A 20,998-nucleotide genomic window follows, 5' to 3' on the forward strand; every position below is an offset into this window, starting at 1 on the left:
TATGCGTAACATAGTGAGACTCCAATGCGGGTATATAAGCACCAACTTGCAGGCAAGGGCTTAGTTTTGCATTCGTGTCTTTTCGACGTGCGTGAGCTACACTACTGGCCATTAAAATTTCTACACCACGAAGATGACGTGCTACAGACGCTAAATTTAACCGACAGGAAGAAGATGCTGTGAAATGCAAATGATTAGCTTTTCAAAGCATTCACACAAGGTTGGCGCCGGTGGCGACACCTACAAAGTGCTGACATGCGGAAAGTTTCCAACCGGTTTCTCTTACACAAACAGCAGTTGACTGGCGTTTCCTGGTGAAACGTTGTTGTGATGCCTCGTGTAAGAAGTAGAAATGCGTACCATCACGTTTCCGACTTTGATAATGGTCGGATTGTAGCCTATCGCGATTGCGGTTTATCGTATCGTGACATTGTTGCTCGCCTTGGTCGAGATCCAATGACTGATAGCAGAATACTGAATCGGCGGGTTCAGGAGGGCAATACGGAACACCGTGCTGGATCCCAACGGCCTCGTATCACTAGCAGTCGATATGAAAGGCATCTTATCCGCATGGCTGTAACGGATCGTGCAGCCACGTCTCGATCCCTGAGTCAACAGATGGGGACGTTTGCAAGACAACAACCATCTGCACGAACAGTTCGGCCACGTTTGCAGCAGCATGGACTATCAACTCCGAGACTATGGCTGCGGTTACCCTTGACGCTGCATCACAGACAGGAGCGCCTTCTATGGTGTACTCGACGACGAACCTGGGTGCACAAATCGCAAAAAATCTTTTTTTTGGATGAATCCAGGTTCTTTTTACAGCATCATGATGGTCGCATCCGTGTTTGGCGACATCGCTTTGAACGCACATTGGAAGCGTGTATTCGTCATCGCCATACTGGCGTATCACCCGGCGTGATGGTATGAGGTGCCAATGGTTACACGTCGCAATCACGTTTTGTCCTCATTGACGGCACTTTGAACAGTGGACGTTACATTTCAGATGTGTTACGAGCCGTGGCCCTACCCTTCATTCGATCCCTGCGAAACCCTACATTTCAGCAGGATAATGCACGAACGATGTTGCAGGTCCTGTACGGGCTTTTCTGGATACAGAAAATGTTCGACTGTTGCCCTGGCCAGCACAGTCTCCAGATATCTCACCAACTGGAAACGTCTGGTCAATGGTGGCCGAGCAACTGGCTCGTCACAATACGCCAGTCACTACTCTTGATGAACTGTGGTATCGTGTTGAAGCTGCATGGGCAGCTGTACCTGTACACGCCATCCACGCTCTGTTTGACTCAATGCCCAGGCGTATCAAGGCCATTATTACGGCCAGGGGTGGTTGTTCTGAGTACTGATTTCTTAGGATCTATGCACCCAAATTGCGTGAAAATGTAATCACATGTCAGTTCTAGTATAATATATTTGTCCAATGAATACCCGTTTATCAGCTGCATTTCTTCTTGGTGTAGCAATTTTAATGGCCAGTAGTGTAAATGTGGAAACGTGAACTATGGCGACGTTATTACCAGATGCATCCAAACAAGACCAAATGTCCTGTTACTCTCGTCATGGCTGCCCAAGGACGAACGCCGGTTGACATCCATCGGAGAATGAAGAGTGTGTATGGGGCAGCATGTCTACCGAATACCACCTTGTGGAGTTGGTGCGACAATGGCGCTGCTACTTCCTAATAACGCAAGTATCTATATTGCAAATTTCGTAAAGCAGAAGATACACACTCTCAAGTGAGAGACACTGGAGCACCCAGCCTATAGCCCTGATCTCTCCCCATGCGGTTATCACGCGCCTCCGGCCCCTTAAAAAAAGCCTTATAGGGTGGACGGTTCCTGTCAGGCGAGGGTGTGCAGCAGGCAGTGACGGATTTCTTCAAGCAGCAGGACAGTGTTTTACCGAACGGGTATCTTCAATCTCGTGTGTCTGTGTGATGACAGCTTTCCCATACTGCTAGGCCAAAACAATAGACTACACACTATATTATTTACACAAGAAAACTACGTATCTAGTGGACCTAAATGGGCAACATAATGTCTTAGAAGGTTGTCTAAGCATCTCCATGCCATACCTAACATCTTCCAAAGGACTGCAGTAGCTATTCTTCGACAGGTTTATTCCATATTTTTGCTCAATTCTGCACCAGTATTCTACCGACGTTGATTAGATTAGATTAAATTAGATTAGATTAATACTAGTTCCATGGATCATGAATACGATATTTCGTAATGATGTGGAACGAGTCGAATTTTCCAATACATGACATAATTAGGTTAATTTAACAACATACTTAAGTTAATATAACAACTTTATTTTTTGTGTTTTTTGTTTTTCTTTATTTTTTATTTTTATTTTTTAATTTTTTTTTCTTAATTTATATCTAAAAATTCCTCTATGGAGTAGAAATTCCTCTATGGAGTAAAAGGAGTTGTCATTCAGAAATTCTTTTAATTTCTTCTTAAATACTTGTTGGTTATCTGTCAGACTTTTGATACTATTTGGTAAGTGACCAAAGACTTTAGTGCCAGTATAATTCACCCCTTTCTGTGCCAAAGTTAGATTTAATCTTGAATAGTGAAGATCATCCTTTCTCCTAGTATTGTAGTTATGCACACTGCTATTACTTTTGAAGTGGGTTTGGTTGTTAATAACAAATTTCATAAGAGAGTATATATACTGAGAAGCTACTGTGAATATCCCTAGATCCTTAAATAAATGTCTGCAGGATGATCTTGGGTGGACTCCAGCTATTATTCTGATTACACGCTTTTGTGCAATAAATACTTTATTCCTCAGTGATGAATTCCCCCAAAATATGATGCCATATGAAAGCAATGAGTGAAAATAGGCGTAGTAAGCTAATTTACTAAGATGTTTATCACCAAAATTTGCAATGACCCTTATTGCATAAGTAGCTGAACTCAAACGTTTCAGCAGATCATCAATGTGTTTCTTCCAATTTAATCTCTCATCAATGGTCACACCTAAAAATTTGGAATATTCTACCTTAGCTATATGCTTCTGATTAAGGTCTATATTTATTAATGGCGTCATACCATTCCCTGTACGGAACTGTATGTACTGTGTCTTATCAAAATTCAGTGAGAGTCCGTTTACAAGGAACCACTTAGTAATTTTCTGAAAGACAGTATTGACAATTTCATCAGTTAATTCTTGTTTGTCAGTTGTGATTACTATACTTGTATCATCAGCAAAGAGAACTAACTTTGCCTCTTCATGAATATAGAATGGCAAGTCATTAATATATAATAAGAACAACAAAGGACCCAAGACTGACCCCTGTGGAACCCCATTCTTGATAGTTCCCCAGTTTGAGGAATGTGCTGATCTTTGCATGTTACGAGAACTACTTATTTCAACTTTCTGCACTCTTCCAGTTAGGTACGAATTAAACCATTTGTGCACTGTCCCACTCATGCCACAATACTTGAGCTTGTCTAGCAGAATTTCATGATTTACACAATCAAAAGCCTTTGAGAGATCACAAAAAATCCCAATGGGTGGTGTTCGGTTATTCAGTTCATTCAAAATTTGACTGGTGAAAGCATATATGGCATTTTCTGTGGAAAAACCTTTCTGGAAACCAAACTGACATTTTGTTAGTACTTCATTTTTACAGATATGTGAAGCTACTCTTGAATACATTACTTTCTCAAAATTTTTGGATAAAGCTGTTACAAGGGAGATTGGACGGTAATTGTTGACATCAGATCTATCCCCCTTTTTATGCAAAGGTATAACAATAGCATATTTCAGTCTATCAGGGAAAATGCCCTGTTCCAGAGAGCTATTACACAGGTGGCTGAGAATCTTACTTATCTGTTGAGAACAAGCTTTTAGTATTTTGCTGGAAATGCCATCAATTCCATGTGAATTTTTGCTTTTAAGCAAGTTTATTATTTTCCTAATTTCAGAGGGAGAAGTGGGTGAGATTTCAATTGATCAGCATGGGACGTGATTAGTCCCTATAATGAGACGTGTGGCGTATCAAGATACGTTTTAATGGGAGTGGAGAAGTTTCTGAACCCCCGACCAATCAAGCAGACTCGAAGTTCTTCATCAAGGAACTCACGTTCTGAAAGAACAAAGTGTGCTGGAACTCCCTCCTGGTGCAGACACTCATGATCGATAATTCCACTGTCTTTGCTCTTTATTGAGGTATTACTCACCTTTGAAACATGTCCAGATAAGAATTTCCACTCACGTACCCTTCAGAAAAGTATGGTCCGAACAATTATCCTAATGACATCTAGGCCCATGTCATAACGTCAAGCGGGTTCCTTTCCTACGTTGAACACAATGGAGATTTTCCTTAGATCATAAAACACATTCATCTTGTGTGAACTGCGAGGCATCGCCCTTCATCAGCGAGCGGGACGCTCTATTTGGAAACTGCCAGCAAAGCACTGGCTCTTGAAATTTTTTAAATAGGTTTTTGCGGGATAATTTACGTCTATCTTCAAGAATCTGATAATTCATGTTTTTAAACATTTCTGTGACTCCCTGCCTTGAGACAAACAAACATGTGACCATCCATGTCGGTCATCTTTGTATAAGGTCAATATGCCCTGCTGGTCCTTTTTTGCAAGGGAGCCATATACTTGAGCAGTACTCTAAGGCGGTGGGCGCTAGCTATTTGTAAGCAGACCCGTTTGTAGATAGACTGCATTTTCTGTCTTCTGCCAATGAACGTATGTCTGCAACACGCCTTACGTAGACTGAGCCTATGTTATAATTTCATTTCATTTTATTTACGAGTGGACAGTTTCCAGTCATGATTCACTGATGTTGCAGCCATAGGACAGCCTCTAAAACCCACCAAGGCAACATACCGCATCCTCCCTATTGAGAAATTTTCAACCCAGTCTCAAATTTCGTTACATACCGCACTACACGCTTTTAAATTTTGAAGAACGCAAGGGTAAAATACAGAGACTTTTGAAAGGACATGAGGAGAGAGCAAGCCTTGAAGGGAAGCAAGAATACATTTTGAAAGGAAACTGAAGCCGAGGGAGAATAAATAAAAACTTTGAGGTTTTCTAACGACATTGTGATTCTGTGAGAGATAGCAAAGACTTGGATGAGTAGTTAACGGAATGGATAATGCCTTGAAAAGAGGTTATAAGGTGAATACCAACAAAACTAATAGAATGGTGACTGAGTATAGTCGAATTACATCAAACTAGCTGAGGTAATTAGATTAGGAAATGAGACTCTAAAAATACAAGATGAATTTTGCCATTTGGGGAGTAAAATAACTGACGATGGCTGAAGTACAGAGAATATAATATGTAGACTGGCAGTAGCAATCAATTTTGAAAAAGAGTTTTTAATGTTTTTAAATATAAAATTAAGTGCTAGAAAGTTTTTTAATATCTAATATACACTGAAGAGCCAAAGAAACTGGTACACCTACCTAATTTCATGTAGGGCCCTCGCAATACGACGTGGCATGGACTCAACTAATGTCTGAAGTAGTGCAGGAGGGAAATGATGCCATGAATCCTGCAGGGCTGTCCATAAATCCATAAGAGCACGACGGTGTGAGTATCTCTTCTGAACAGCACGTTGCAAGGCATCCCAGATATGCTCAATAATGTTCATGTCGGGGAGTTTGGTGGCCAGAGGAAGTGTTTAAACTCAAAAGTGTGTTCCTGCAGCCACACTGTAGCAATTCTGGACGTGTGAGGTGTCGCATTGTCTGCTGAAAATGCCAAGTCCATCGGAATGCACAATGGACATGAATGGATACAGGTGATCAGACAGGATGTTCACCTGTCAGAATCGTATCTAGACGTATCAGGGGTCCCATATCACTCCAACTGGACCACCCCACACCATTACAGCGCCTCCTCCAGCTTCAACAGTCCCCTGCTGATATGCAGGGTCCATGGATTCATGAGGTTGTCTCCGTACTCGTACACGTTTATCCGCTCGGAACAGTTTGAAACGAGATTCGTCCGACCATGAAACATGTTTTCAGTCATCAACAGTCCAAAGTCAGTGTTGACGAGACCAGGCAAGGCGTAAAGCTGTGTGTCGTGCAGTCATCAAGGGTACGCGATTGAGTCTTCGTCTCCGAAAACCCATATTGGTGATCTTTAGTTGAGTGGTTCGAATGCTGACGCTTGTTGGTGGCCGAGCATTGAAATCTGCAGCAACTTGGGGAAGGGCTGCAGTTGTGTCATGTTCAACGATTCTCTTCAGTGGTCGTCGGTTCCGTTCTTGCAGGATCTTTTTCCGGTCGCAGCCGAGTCGGAGATTTGATGTTTCACCGGATACCTGGTATACACGGTAGACTCGTGAAATGGTCGTACGGGAAAATCCAACTTCATCCCTGCCTCGAAGATGCTGTGTCCCATCGCTCGTGCACCGAGTATAACGCCACATCCAAACTCACTTAAATCTTGATAACCTGCCATTGTAGCAGCAGTAACCGATCTAACAACTGCGCCAGACAATTGTCGTCATATACAGGCGTTGCCGACCGCAGCGCCGTACATTCTCCTGTTTACATATCTGTGTATTTGAATACGGATGCCTGTAACAGTGCCGCTTCACTGCAAAATTAGGTATTAGGATGTTTTCTTATAAGTTATGTGTAGAGGGAGACCAAGAGATGAATATATACACATCAAAAAAAGTTTTGCATCACCCCAGTCCCAGAACTTCTGAAGAAAGAAGTTGACAGTGGATATTGTTCAGAGACGTCACTAAAGCCCCCCAAAGATGTAAACAACCATGCATGAGCAGCGCTTATTAGACGCAGGGGGTCCGACAGCCGATCAGTTCTAGTCATTTCACCGAGAAGGAGGTATACGGCTCGTGTTGTCTGTAGTTCAACCGTGACTAGACGGTCAATACTGCGGTTCGATCGCGTCCGCATTGTTACTTTGTGTCAGGAAGGGCTCTCGACAAGGAAAGTGTCCAGACGTCTCGGAGTGAACCAAAGCGATGTTGTTCGGACATGGAGGAGATACAGAGAGGCCGCCCAAGGGCTACTACTGCAGTAGATGACCGCTACCCTAGGATTATGGCTCGGAGGACCCTGACATCAACTCCATCAAGTTGAATAATGTTTTCGTGCAGCTACAGAACGTCGCGTTACGACTCAAACTGTGCGCAAGAGGCTGCATGATGTGGAACTTCACTCCCGGCGTCCATGGCGAGGTCCATCTTTGCGCCCACGACACCGTGCAGCGCGGTACTAATGGGCCCAACAACATGCCGAATGAACCGCTGATGATTGGCATCACGTTCTCTTCACCGATGAGTGTCGCATATACCTTTAACCAGACAATCGTCGGAGACGCGTTTGGAGGCAACCCGGTCAGGCTGAACGCCTTAGACACACTGCCCAGCGAGAGCAGCAAGGTGGAGGTTCCCTGCTCTTTTGGGGTGGCGTTATGTGGGGCCGGCGTAGCCGCTGGTGGTCATGGAAGGCGCCTTAACGGCTGTACGATGCGTGAATGCCATCCTCCGGCCGATAGTGCAACCATATCGGCAGCATATTGACGAGGCATTCGTCTTCATGAACGACAATTCGCGGCCCCATCGTGTACATCTCGTCAATGACTTCCTTCAGGATAACGACATCGCTCGACTAGGTTCCTAGGCTAGTGACCAGCATGTTATCCAGACATGAACTCTATCCGACATGCTTGGGATAGATTGAAAAGGGCTGTTTACGGACGACGTGACCCACCAACCACTTTGAGGAATTTACGTCGAATCGCCGTTGAGGAGTGGGACAATCTGGACCTACAGTGCTTTGATGAACTTGTGGATAGTATACCACGACGAATACAGGAATGCATCAATGCAACAGGACATGCTACTGGGTAACAGAGGTACCGGTGTGTACAGTACTCTAGCCACCACCTCTGAATGTCTCGCTGTATGGTGGTAAAACATGCAATGTGTAATTTTGATGAGCAATGAAAAGGGCGGAAATGATGTTTATGTTGATCTCCATTCCGGAACTTTCGGAACCGAGGTGATGCAAAAGTTTTTTTGATGTGTCTAGAAGGAAAAGTCAGAATATTGTGGGTTGCACTAGTTATGCAGAGATGAATGGCTTGCACAGGATAGATAGCGTTGAGAACTGCGTCGAACCAGTCTTCGGACTCAAGACGACAATAACAACAACCCCGTACTTTATGTGATACGGGGACGTGTCGGATACACTCTAAACCTATTCGCATGAGTTCGCGTACACCGCTTGTATTACACCGAGGAGTGTAGCTACGCGCGCTTTTGAGGAAAAGTTTGCTAGAGCGAGATTTCCGAAGCGACGCGGTAGGTGTTTGCGGCGTGAGTCAGCCCGCCCCTCTAGCCACCTGCGCGGCATTAGTCAGGCGGTGATAACCCGGGGACCCGGGAATGCGGTCGGCCGTCGTCAACTCGATACGCGGCACGCCGCCAAAAACACACGGCCGCGCCAAAACAGGGTCGCCGCTGCCCACCTTCTCATCTCCGCTGCAACCGACGGGCAGCGCCGTCACGCTATGGCGCGGTGCTACTCAGTGACCTGACAATAGTTACGGCGTCTCACTGGTTAGTATCCTCATTTATTACTTCGTTCCAGCGTCAGCAGCAATGGAACCTCGTAATATACCGGGTGATTGTAATTAAAGTGCAGCTACTCACAGACGTCCAGTGTAGGCTGTAATTATCGTATGGCAGGAAACCTTGGTAGAGATTCTAATTCGTTAATTAGTACCCGATTCACGTTGCTAAAAAAGAAGTTCCAATTTTGGCCACTAGGTGAAAATATGGCGCTGTGAACGCAAGAAAGACGTATAAAAATATTTCTTTATGTAATGTATCAGCCGGCCATTGTGACCGAGCTGTTCTAGGCGATTCAGTCCGAGACCGCGCGGCTGCTACGGTCGCAGGTTCGAATCCTGCCTCGGGCATGGATGTGTAGGATGCCCTTAGGTTAGTTAGGTTTAAGTAGTTCTAAGTTCTAGGGGACTGATGACATCCGATGTTAAGTCTCATAGTGTTCAGAGCCATTTGAACCATTTGTAATGCATTAGGAACAGGATGTCGGGAGAAATGGTAAAACGAGCAGGAAAGGGATTATGTTGATTTTACTTTTACACAGTTTATTCAATATAAGCACCGGAGACGTCGACGACATGCTGAATCCGTAAAATGTCGTGATCAGCAGCCGCTCGCAGCAGTTCCTGTGGAAAATGAGCAAAGTGTTCCTGTATATTGACCTTCGGATCACGTAGAGATCGAACGTGTCCCTTGTAAACGAGTTCTTTTAGATATGTCCAGCTCCAAAAGTCGCATCGATTCAGATTACGTGATCTTGGAAGCTGTATATCTGGAAAACCTCTGGAACTAATACTTTGGTGCAGAGGTTGCTTTAAGCGGAGATTTTAATGAGTGAGCAATATGAAAAATTTGGGGTAAGGTCTGATGGCACCAAATTAGTGAGGTCATCGGTCCCTATCCTTACACACTATTTAATATAACTTAAATTAACTTACACTAAGTCGACACACACGCCCATGCCCGAGGGAGGACTCGAACCTTCGACGGGGGTGGGGGGTGGGGGGGGGGGAGCCACGCGGACCGTGACAAGACGCCCTAGACCGCACGGCGTAGCAATATGAGTTATTGCCACCACCTAGCACGAAAACAGTGATTTCCACACAGTTGCGCTCTTCCACTGCAGGAACCGCCTGCTCTGCAAGGAGGCCTCGACAATGTGCAGACGTCGGAGGATACTTGATAGGTCCTCTGGGTGTATTCTTTTCAAAGAAAAACGGACCGAGATTAATGGTGCTTGAGAATCCACAACACACACTCACATATGGCAAGTGCAGTGGCTCTTCATACACAGCACACCTTTTAACAGTATCCCAAATTAGGCATTCTGTAACGTAAAATATGCCTCGTCACTGCATAGAATATGGGCCAGCCACATGTCATCAACTTCGATGTGTGCCAGAAACTGAAGACCAAATTCAGAACGCTTATCCGGTTCACGAGTTTTCAATTGCTGCACCGCCTGGATCTTGTACGGGTGCCAGCGTAAAGTACAGCACATAATTTTCTGTACTATTGACCATGGGATGGACAATTCTCGTGATACTACACGAACACTGGCACTTTCTGCCTGGTTCACTTGCAGCAACGGCAACCTCGTCAGTATCTTCCACAGGGATAGGATGCCTTCCTCTTCCAGGTGCCACACCACGCTCACCCGTGTTTTCGAATGTCATTATCCTCTTCTTTAAACCATTTAATTAGATCAGGGCTCTCATCAGACCTTTCAATAGGCAATACTCGCTCAGTGCAGCACAGGTAATAGCTGCCGTTCACATAAAACAACTTCACTAACAGCGCATGGTCTCTTCTCTCGATAACCATACTGTTCACTCATTTTATGGCTTGTCAAATGACAGCGTGGATATCATATCATCATAGAAACAGTGTACAACACCAGATTTTCACCTGGTGGCCACAATGTGAACTAATTCTTTTCCAGGATAAATTGGTTCCACTTAATGCATTTGCATACCTACCAAGTTTCGCTACCATACGATAATTAAAGCCCACGTCCTCCGTGAGTTGCTGCGATTGTAGCTGGTACAATTAAATACTTCGTACTTATTTTCGCAGACGCTATAAACTCCATTGAGAAATATTACATTAAAAATGATTGCCGGTAAGTCGGATACAAATACCATATCGCCAGAAAAATGCAATTATTCTGTGTATCAAACTGTTAAAATCGTGTGCTGATTCGCCAAGACTATTCTTGGATTATCTTAGCAATCATTTAGTTGTGCACGGCATACTTCATGACTGCTTAAATTTTCCACGTTAACGCCTATGTACAAAGATACGCTACTGGACATTAATATTGTAATACCACGAAGACAGAATGTAGCAAGCATCAAATTGGCATGAAATGCTTTGATATGCAAATCATTAGTACTGTATCGGGGTTTTTGGTCCATCAACATAACAAGCATGTCCAGCGGGTTGCCGAACTACCGACATGTAGGCGACGCATCTTGTGCAGCCACTCATCAACATCCCCTGAGAACAATAACAGCGCCAGTTTGTTTTCATGGACAACTCCGACAGCAGCCGCGACGACAAGGGGCGCTCCTCTCCCCTACAGACAGAGCCCCGTTCATCACTAGGTGGCGTGGCGAACAGCACTATCTGAAAGTTCCTGGCAAATCAAAACTGTTGTACCAAAGAGGACTCGAACCTCTGAACTTTTCCTTTTGTAGGCAAGTGCTCTATCAACTAAGATAGCTGAGCAAGATACAAGAGCCTCCTCACAGGCTTACCTCCGCCAGTGCCTCATCTCCTACCTTCAACCCTTCACACAAGTTCTCCTGCCGCTGCGGCTAACCATGTATCCGTAATATTCTTTCTTTCGGGAGTGGAAGTCCAGGAAGTTTCGCAGGAGAACTCCTGTGAAGGTTCTAAGGTAGTAGCTGCACTGGCTGAGGTATAGCTGGGGTACGGGTGATGAGTCGTGCTCGGGTATCTCAGCTGACAGAGCACTTGCACGCAAAAGCAAAGGTCCCAGCTTCTTATCCCGTTCCGCCACACAGTTGTACTCTACCAGGAAGCTTTATATTAGCGCACACACTGCTGCAGAGTGAAAATTCGTTTTGGAACAGCATTACTTGCTTCCGCAGTATCAAGTGTCAGACAATTCGCCACGAGATAAAGCAGCCATCAGTCAGCAACGAGCCTCTGCCTTAATTCCTTGCCTCTGTGGACTCAAGCGCAATGACTTGGTATCGGACGTTTCACTGAACTTAGTTTGAGTGATTAACGGAAAGTGGTTCAGTTGTTGTCCTTCTATACTTTGAATTTGATCTATTTTCACTAAACTGTGATACTGGACCGCAACGGGCGTGAAACTTCTGCATTTGTCAGTTTGCCTGCCGGCCGAAGTGGCCGTGCGGTTAAAGGCGCTGCAGTCTGGAACCGCAAGACCGCTACGGTCGCAGGTTCGAATCCTGCCTCGGGCATGGACGTTTGTGATGTCCTTAGGTTAGTTAGGTTTAACTAGTTCTAAGTTCTAGGGGACTAATGGCCTCAGCAGTTGAGTCCCATAGTGCTCAGAGCCATTTGAACCATTTTGTCAGTTTGCCATAAACTAAAATAATGTTGATATTGTTTTATGTCTATCTGGCAACTTTGTTTTGCTTGTGGGGCCTACGTAATGGCACTATAATCAGCATTTCAGCGGAGCTGCATGAAACATCAGTAACGTCATTTGCATTCTGTGTGTAAAGAAAGATTACGCTTCGGATTTATCAGCAGAAATGTAATTTGAGTGTTAGTTGTTTGTGAGAAGCTTTACGCAACGTCCACGAAGGAGAAATGTCAACTAGCGCCAGGATCGTGGTCTATCAAGACAACAGTTTATTGTCCTCCGGTATTCACGCTCACATTGGGTCGGATTCGACGACTGTCATACGAATATGGAATCTATGGGGTTAGGAGAGCCATACACCTTGCTGGATCTCAGTGTCAATGGCCCCACGCGACATATTATTTGCTCAGCCGTGCAGAACCGTACAGCCACATCTTATACCTTGAGTCAGGAAATGGGCTTATTTGTAGCAAGACAAGTATCCGCACAGACAATAGCACCACAGACTGTCAACAGTGTCAGCATTGTTCCGGCTTACCTTGACGTGGCAACGTAGAAGCCCGACAGTGATACCTCCTAATGACAACACCGCAATAGGAGTGACACCACAGAATGATTTAAAACGCGTCCTGTCAATGTATACCGCATCACTACGGACGTGTCCGTGAGTGAAGGCTACAAGGAAAACGAACATTGCAGACTACATTTGCTGTCGTCATGTGGAACCAGCATCTGCCGCAACTGTATGGGTTGTCAGTGTGTACCCAGTACGGTCACCTGTGGATCGCATAGCTGGTAATGTGGACCGCAGTCTTTACTGAAAGACAATTCTATTTGCCACTCTGTCTGTTAAACGGTTCCTGTCATTTACACCACTGTCAGCTGGTATCAGCTGTCTGTCGTCTTCACGCGCGTACTGTTATAATTGTAAACTTATATCATCATTCTTTCGTGTGTGTTTACAAATGTACATGCCTCATTTTAATATGTGGCTGATATAGTAGTAAAGACGAGCAAGAACAACTTTCCACATCCCCCAACGTTTTAAAATACCATTACCGGCTCAGTGGCACACGCACGTAAATGTAAGAAATCATAATACATCGCCCACAGCAATGTCCATCCAGTGTTGATGAGACAGACGTCTTTTGTGTTTGTATTAATGAGAGCGACTCGAAAAAAGTGCAGGTGATCCTTGTATATAGGAAGGGTAAAAGAACAAAATAAAAAGGTTCAAATGGCACTAAGCACTATGGGACTGAATATCTGAGGTCATCAGTGCCCTAGACTTAGAACTACTTAAACCTAACTAACCTAAGGACGTCACACACAACCATGTCCGAGGCAGGATTCGAGCCTGCGACCGTAGCAGCAGTGCGGTTCCGGACTGAAGCGCCTAGAACCGCTCGGCCACAACGGCCGGCGTAAAAGAACAGATCCGCAAAATTACAGACCAATATCCCTAACATTGGTTTGCTGCAGAATCCTTGAACATGTTCTCAGTTCCAAAATAATACATTTCTTGAGACCGAGAAGCTTCTGTCCACAAATCAGCATGATTTTAGAAAGCATCGCTCGTGCGAAGTTCAAGTTTTCTCAGACGATATATTGCGAACAGTGGATGAAGGGCTACTGGCAAATTCCATATTTCTATATGGAAAGCACGATGCCCCATTGCAGACTGCTCACGAAGATACGAGCATATGGAGTACATTCACAGATGTGTCAGTGGCCTGAAGACTTCGTAAGTAACAGAAACCAGTACGTTGTCCACGATGGTGAGTGTTCGTCAGTGGCAAAGGTATCGTCAGGAGCGCCCCAGAGCAGTGTGATAGAACCGCTATTATTCTCTATATACATAAATGTTCTGGTGGACACATGGGCAGCAATTCTGCGGTTGTTTGCTGATGATGCTGTGGCGTATGGGACAGTGTAATTGTTGAGTGACTGTAGGAGGATACAATATGACTCAGACAAAATTTCTAGTTGATATTCTGAGTGACAGATAGCTCTAAATATAGTAAAACGTAAGTTAATGCGGATGAGTAGGAAAAACAAACCCGTAATGATTGGATACTGACACAATTGCTTCGTTTTAACACCCAGGCATGACGCCGAAAAGTGATATGAAATAGAACGAGCATGTGAGTACTGTGATAGGGAAGGCGACTGGTCGACTTCGGTTTATTGGGAGAATTTTAGGACAGCATAGTTCATCTGTAAAGGAGACCAAAAGTAAGACGCTAGTGCGACTTATTCTTGAGTATTGCTCTAGTGTTTGGGATCCATACCAGGTCGCATTAAGGGAGGACATCAAAGCAATTCCGAGGCGGACTCCCAGATTTGTTATTGGTAGGCCAGAACAACGCGTTGGTGCTACGGAGATGTTTCCGTAACTCTTTTGGGAATCCATGAAAGGAACACGACGCTCTCTTCGAGAAACTCTAATGAGAAAATTTAGTGAATCGACATTTCTAGTTGACTGCAGAACGTTTGTACGGCCGCCAACATATATTTCGCCTAAGGACCACGAAGTTAAGATATGAGAAATTAGGTATCAAGCGTAGGCGCATAGACAGTCGTTTTTCCCTCGCTCTATTTGCGAGTGTAACAGGAAACGAAATGATTAGTAGTGGTACAAGATACCTTCCGCCATCACCGTACGGTGGCTTGTGGAGAACGTAGTTGTAGATATAAATGTAGATGATTTCTTAGAATGATGTCTCTTAGAGGGTATGTTAAAGTACATCTCGGTCAGTATCAGATATTGCGAGCTAGATCTGACTCGACTAATGTCTGAAGCAGTGCTGGAGGGAACCACACCAAGGTCGTCCATAAATCCGAACCAATGCGACGGGGGTGGAGACCACTTCGGAACAGCACGTTTTGCAAGGCTTGTCAGACATACTCAATAATGTTCTTGTCTGGGGGTTTTGGTGGCCAGCGAAAGTGTTTAAACTCAGAAAAGTGTTCCCGGAGCCACTCTGTAGCAATTCTGGACGTGTGTAGTGTCGCATTGTTCTGCTGGAATTGTCCGAGTCCGTCGGAATGCACAATGGGCATGAATGGATGCAGGTGATAAGACAGGATACTTACGTAAGTGTCACCTGTCAGAGTCGTATCCAAATGTATCAGCGGTCGCATGTAACTCCAACTGCACACCATTACAGAGCCTTCACCTTCTTGAACAGTCCCTGCTGACATGTAGGTTCTATGGATTCGTGAGGTTGTCCCCATACCCGTACACGTCCATCCGGTACACGTCCGACCAGGCAACATGTTTCCAGTCATCAACAGTTCAATGTCGTATTGACGGGCCCAGGCGAGGCGTAAAGTTTTGTGTCGTGCAGTCATCAAGGGTACACGAGTGTGCCTTCGGCTCCGAAAGCCCATACTGATGATGTTTCGTTGAATGGTTCGCACGCTGATACTTATTGATGGCCCAGCATTGAAATCCGCATTAGTTTGCGGTAGGGTTGCACTTCTGCCACGTTGAACGATTCGCTTCAGTCGTCGTCGGTCCCGTTCTTGCAGGATCTTTTTCCGGGCGCAGCGATGTCGGAGATTTGATATTTTACCGGGTTCCTGGTATTCACGGTACACTCGTGAAATGGTCGCTAGGGAAAATCTCCACTTCATCGCTACCTCGGATACACTGTGTCCCATCGCTCGTGAGCCGAGTATAACATGAAGTTTAAACTTACTTAAATGTTGATAACCTGCCATTGTTGCAGCAGTAACCGACCCAACAACACGGCAGGCACTTGTCCTATATAGGCGGTCTCTCTATGTGATTACGCATGCCTATACCATTTTCTCCGGCGCTTCAGTGTAACTGTTTCATCAACTTTCGGGCATACGGCTACAGAAACTCTATTTCTTGAACTGATATTTCGGTCTCATACTCTTCGTACATCTTCAAAGTGTGTAGACGGATTGAAACTACAGCGCTCGCACACTTTGTTTAAGAGAGGAGCGTCACTGCGCTTGCGGCCAGGCTATAAAACGCCGCTTTGGGTAAAATATAAGGTGGGCTTAAGGAATGAGACAGATGCAACAGAGAGATTTCCAGCATTTGTGGGAAGTCTGTTGTCAAAAACAGGTCAGATCCACACGTAGTACGAGGAGCGTTCAATAAGTATTGCTACATTTTTTTCTCGACCGATTTCGCTTGAAAAAATGCGGAACTTTATTGTGGGGCGTCTTAGAATATTCCCCTTCAAGCCCTATAGTTTCATGCAGTTCCAATAGCTGGTGGCGCCATAGGTAGCCTTCAAAACGGCGTCTGTGATGGAGATGTGTTCCAAGCAGAGCAATATCACTGAGTTCCTTTCGGCAGAAAATCAGAGCATCGCAGGTATTTATAGGCGCTCGCAGAACGTCTACGGAGACCTGGCAGTGAATAAAAGCACGGTGAGTCGTTGCGCGAGGCGTCTGTCATCATCGCAACAAGATCACACAAACCTGTCCGATCTCTCGCGTGCCGGCCGGCCACACGCAGCTGTGACTCCTGCAGTGTTGGACTTCAGCGTATCGGTACCTCTTTTCCATGAAAACACGAGGCCTCTCACAAGTCTGCGCGTCCAGGAGAAGCTCACAAAACTTCACAGTAATGTTCTCCCTCAGTCACTCTAGAGCCCGGATCTCGCGCCTTCCGACTTCCATCCGCGGGAAGTGTTCGTGGATGATGCAACAGAACGTTGGCTCCGGCGTCGACTAGTAGAGTAGTAAAATGCGGGTATAGAGGCCCTATCACTAAGGTGAAGAGATTATGTTTAAAAATAGGGTTTTTTAGTCAAAAGAGTGGGAAATAATAGGGTGTATTGGAGTCCTGAAAAAACCAACATGCTTTCAGAAAATATGTGTTGCATTATTTATTGAACGGCCTTCATACAATCTTTCGCTCTCCTCCGAAGCACTTTTTTGTTTTGCGAAAGATGGCATGAGCTCTGCAAGGCTCAGGCTTGAAAGATCACCTGCGACCACGGCTTTCATAAATCGGGCCAGTGTCCATTACTTTCCGAGAGAGAAGTACGGAACGCTGAAGATACGAACGTCTCTAGCAGGTCCAATAAATCAGCTGCAGCAGGACTTGCATGGACGCTGGTCATTCTATGGTGTACGGCAATGTCCAAATTCAGCGTCGACTTTATAGTTATGGGATTCGATAGTGAAAAAAGCAGTGGAAATCCATCAGGCGAAGGATCTACACTACTGGCCATTAAAATTGTTACACCACGAATATGACGTGCTACAGACGCGAAATTTGACCGACAGCAAGAACATGCTGTGATATGGAAATGATTAGCTTTTCAGAGCATCCACACAAGGTTGGCGCCGGTGGCGACACCTACAACGTGCTGACATGAGGAAAGTTTCCAACCGTTTTCTCATACACGAACAGTAGTTGACTTGCGTTGCCTGGTGAAACGTTGTTGTGATGCCTCGTGTAAGGAGGAGAAATTCGTACCATCTCGTTTCCGACTTTGATAAAGGTCGGATTGTAGCCTGTCGCGATTGCGGTTTATCGTATCGCGACATTGCTTCTCGCGCTGGTCGAGATCCAGTAACTGTTAGCAGAATACGGAATCGGTGGGTTCAGGAGGTTAATACGGAACGCCGTGCTGGATCCCAACGGCCTCGTATCACTAGCAGTCGAGGTGACAGGCATCTTATCCGCATGGCTGTAACGGATCGTGCAGTCACGTCTCGATCCCTGAGTCAACAGATGGGGACATTTGCAAGACCACAACAACCTCCTGCACGAACAGTTCGACGACGTTTGCAACAGCATGGACTATCATCTCGGAGACCATGGCTGCGGTTACCCTTGACGCTGCATCACAGACAGGAGCGCCTGCGATGGTGTACTCAACGACGAACCTGGGTGCACGAATGGCAAAACGTCATTTTTTCGGATGAATCCAGGTTCTGTTCACAGCATCATGGTGATCACATCCGTGTTTGGCGACATCGCGGTGAACGCACATTGCAAGCGTGTATTCGTCAACGCCATACTGGCGTATTACCCGGCTTGATGGTATGGGGTGCCATTGTTTACATGTCTCGGTCACCTCTTGTTCGCACTGACGGCACTTTGAACAGTGGACGTTACATTTAAGATGTGTTACGACCCGTGGCTCTACCCTTCATTCGATCCCTGCGAAATCCTACATTTCAGCAGGATAATGCACGACCGCATGTTGCAGATCCTGTACGGGCCTTTCTGGATATAGAAAATGTTCAACTGCTGCCCTGGCTAGTACATTCTCCATATCTCTCACCAATTGAAAACTTCTGGTCAATGGTGGCTGAGCAACTGGCTCGTCACAATACGCCAGTCACTACTCTTGATGAAAAGTGGTACCGTGTTGAAGCTGCATGGGCAGCTGTACCTTTACATGCCATCCAAACTCTGTTTGACTCAATGCCCAGGCGTATCAAGGCCGTTATTACGGCCATAGGTGGTTGTTCTGGATACTGACTTCTCAGGATCTAAGCTGCGAAATTGCGTGAAAATGTAATCACATGTCAGTTCTAGTATAATATATTTGTCCAACGAATACCCGTTTATCATCTGCTTGTCTTCTTGGTTTAGCAATTTTAATGGCCAGTAGTGTAACAGAGATAGCAGTTTCAGACTAAGCAAAGCATGGACTCTTCCGCTTTCTTCGCTCAACTCGCAAAAGCGTCACAACAGTGTAGCTCATATTCATGCATCGATATTTCAGCATGGATCGCGCCTCTAATCACATGTTGAGTTCATACACAGGTCTTCGCTGCTACATTGTATCTCCGGCAGTTGCGTTCTGTGATTCGGTAGATGGGAGAAAGGTACGGCTGAACTCGATCTTCCTGAGGCAGCGCGCATGAGTTCTGACAGGCCAACACCCGTTCCCTTTTGTGGGCTTAGTGGGGTTTGATCCAGTACACATCTGACCGCTGTGACACGTTTGTAGCATTTTACAGAATACAGCCCTCTCCACACGAATGGAAAGTCTAAGTGAAGCGTTATATAATGCATCTCCTTATCAAAAGCCCTCTCGATGTCAAAAGGGACTTCTTCCGTTCTTGCGCCTCGTTGCCCTCGTCCCGCATGACAAGGTTGGATGGTGCTGCATTCTGGGCAGCAGCCACAATGGGAAGGCAGGTTGACTGTAGACGTACCTGGTGCGTGATGGCGTTGATGTCGTCGTCCTGGGGCTGGACGTCCGAGGGCAGCGGCGGCGGGAAGACGACCTGCCCCCTGGGCAGCGTGGACGACTGCGCGAATGGCGTTGCGACGCCGCCAGCCACCGGGGGCCTCGGCGCTGCGGACGGCGTCGGCGTCGGCGGAGACACGGGCAGCGGCTGCGTCATGGAGCGCGTCAGGGCACTGCCGCCCACGCCCGGAAGTGTCGGCCCCTCCCTGCAGAAAGCAGCGTCAGATCAGTCAGTAGCAGCCACAGGTAGTGACTGAGGAAAGGATCCAGGAAACAGTCAGCGCTGAGCATCCAGCTAGTTAATACTCAGATCATGAACCTACACTGCCAGCCGTTAAAATTACATCACCAACAAGGATAACAAATAAAATTTTACTTAAGTGCACATAGCAGTAAGAGTACGTGACTGAACTTGTAACTGATTTTTGGGGTGTGTGGCGTGAGAAATCTCGGATACTTCTACAAGCAACAATGGACCGAACCCTGCTGAGCACAAAGTTGAACTGAGATTGGTTTGCAGATATGGGCACGTCATTACTTGCTGGTTCCACCCAATGCACAATCTGTAAGTCATAGTGGCTGTCGAGTAGTGGCATGCCAAAAAATTGGCAACCCATGAACAGATGTTTTCAATAGGTAGAGATCTGGAGAACATACTGGCCATACCAAAGCTCTCTTGGAAATCCATGACCAGGTGTTTTCAGTGTGTCAGTTCTGGATAAACTTCTGGCCAGCCCATCCCCTCTCCACAACCCATGACCAGATGTTTTCAATGGTTGAGAGATCTGGATAACCTGCTAGCCAGGTCAGTGCACTCTTGACAACCCATGACCAAATTTTTCAATGTGTTAGAGATATGGATAACCTGCTGGCCAGGCCAATGCCCTCTTGACAACCCATGACCAAATGTTTTCAATGGTTGAGAGATCTGGATAACCTGCTGGCCAAGCCAATGCCTTCTTGACAACCCATGACCAGATGTTTTCAATGGTTGAGAGATCTGGGTAGCCTGCTGGCCACGCCAATGCCCTCTTGACAACTCATGGCCAGATGTTTGCAATGGTTGAGAGATCTGGATAACCTGCTGCCCAAGCCAATGTCCTCTTGACAATCTATGACCAGATGTTTTCAATGGTTGAGAGATCAAGATAACCTGCTGGCTAGGTCAATGCCCTCTGACAACCCATGACCAGATGTTTACAATGGGTAGAGATCTGGATAACCTGCTGCCCAGGCCAATGTCCTCTTGACAATCTATGACCAGATGTTTTCAATGGTTGAGAGATCTGGATAACCTTCTGGCCAGCCCATCCCTCTCTCTGCAACCCATAACCAGATGTTTTCAATGGTTAAGAGATCCAGGTAACCTGCTGGCCAGGTCAATGCCCTCTTGACAACCCATGACCAGATGTTTACAATGTGTTAGAAGTTTGGTTAACCTGCTGGTCAGACCAAGGCCCTCTCGAGAACCCATAACCAGATGTTTTCAATGGTTGAGAGATCTGGATAACCTCCTGGCCAGGCCAGTGTCCTCTTGACAACCCATGACTAGATGTTTTCAATGGGTAGAGATCTGGATAACCTGCTGGCCACGCCAATG

The 20,998-nt window shown here is 45.8% G+C and overlaps 1 protein-coding gene across 6 annotated transcripts in view; it reads right to left on the reverse strand.

The window, feature by feature from the left end:
* The window catches only part of LOC126419247 (PDZ and LIM domain protein 3), a 445,696-nt gene that overhangs the window by 291,110 nt on the left and 133,588 nt on the right, over positions 1-20,998 (reverse strand). For all 6 annotated transcript variants that reach the window (XM_050086403.1, XM_050086402.1, XM_050086401.1 and 3 more), the window contains exon 4: positions 19,364-19,604. In XM_050086403.1, coding sequence (XP_049942360.1) covers positions 19,364-19,604 — 241 coding nt within the window. The remainder of the gene's footprint in view (positions 1-19,363; positions 19,605-20,998) is intronic.

Source organism: Schistocerca serialis, chromosome 9 (assembly GCF_023864345.2).
Source record: "Schistocerca serialis cubense isolate TAMUIC-IGC-003099 chromosome 9, iqSchSeri2.2, whole genome shotgun sequence".
Taxonomy (NCBI): Eukaryota; Metazoa; Arthropoda; class Insecta; order Orthoptera; family Acrididae; genus Schistocerca; species Schistocerca serialis.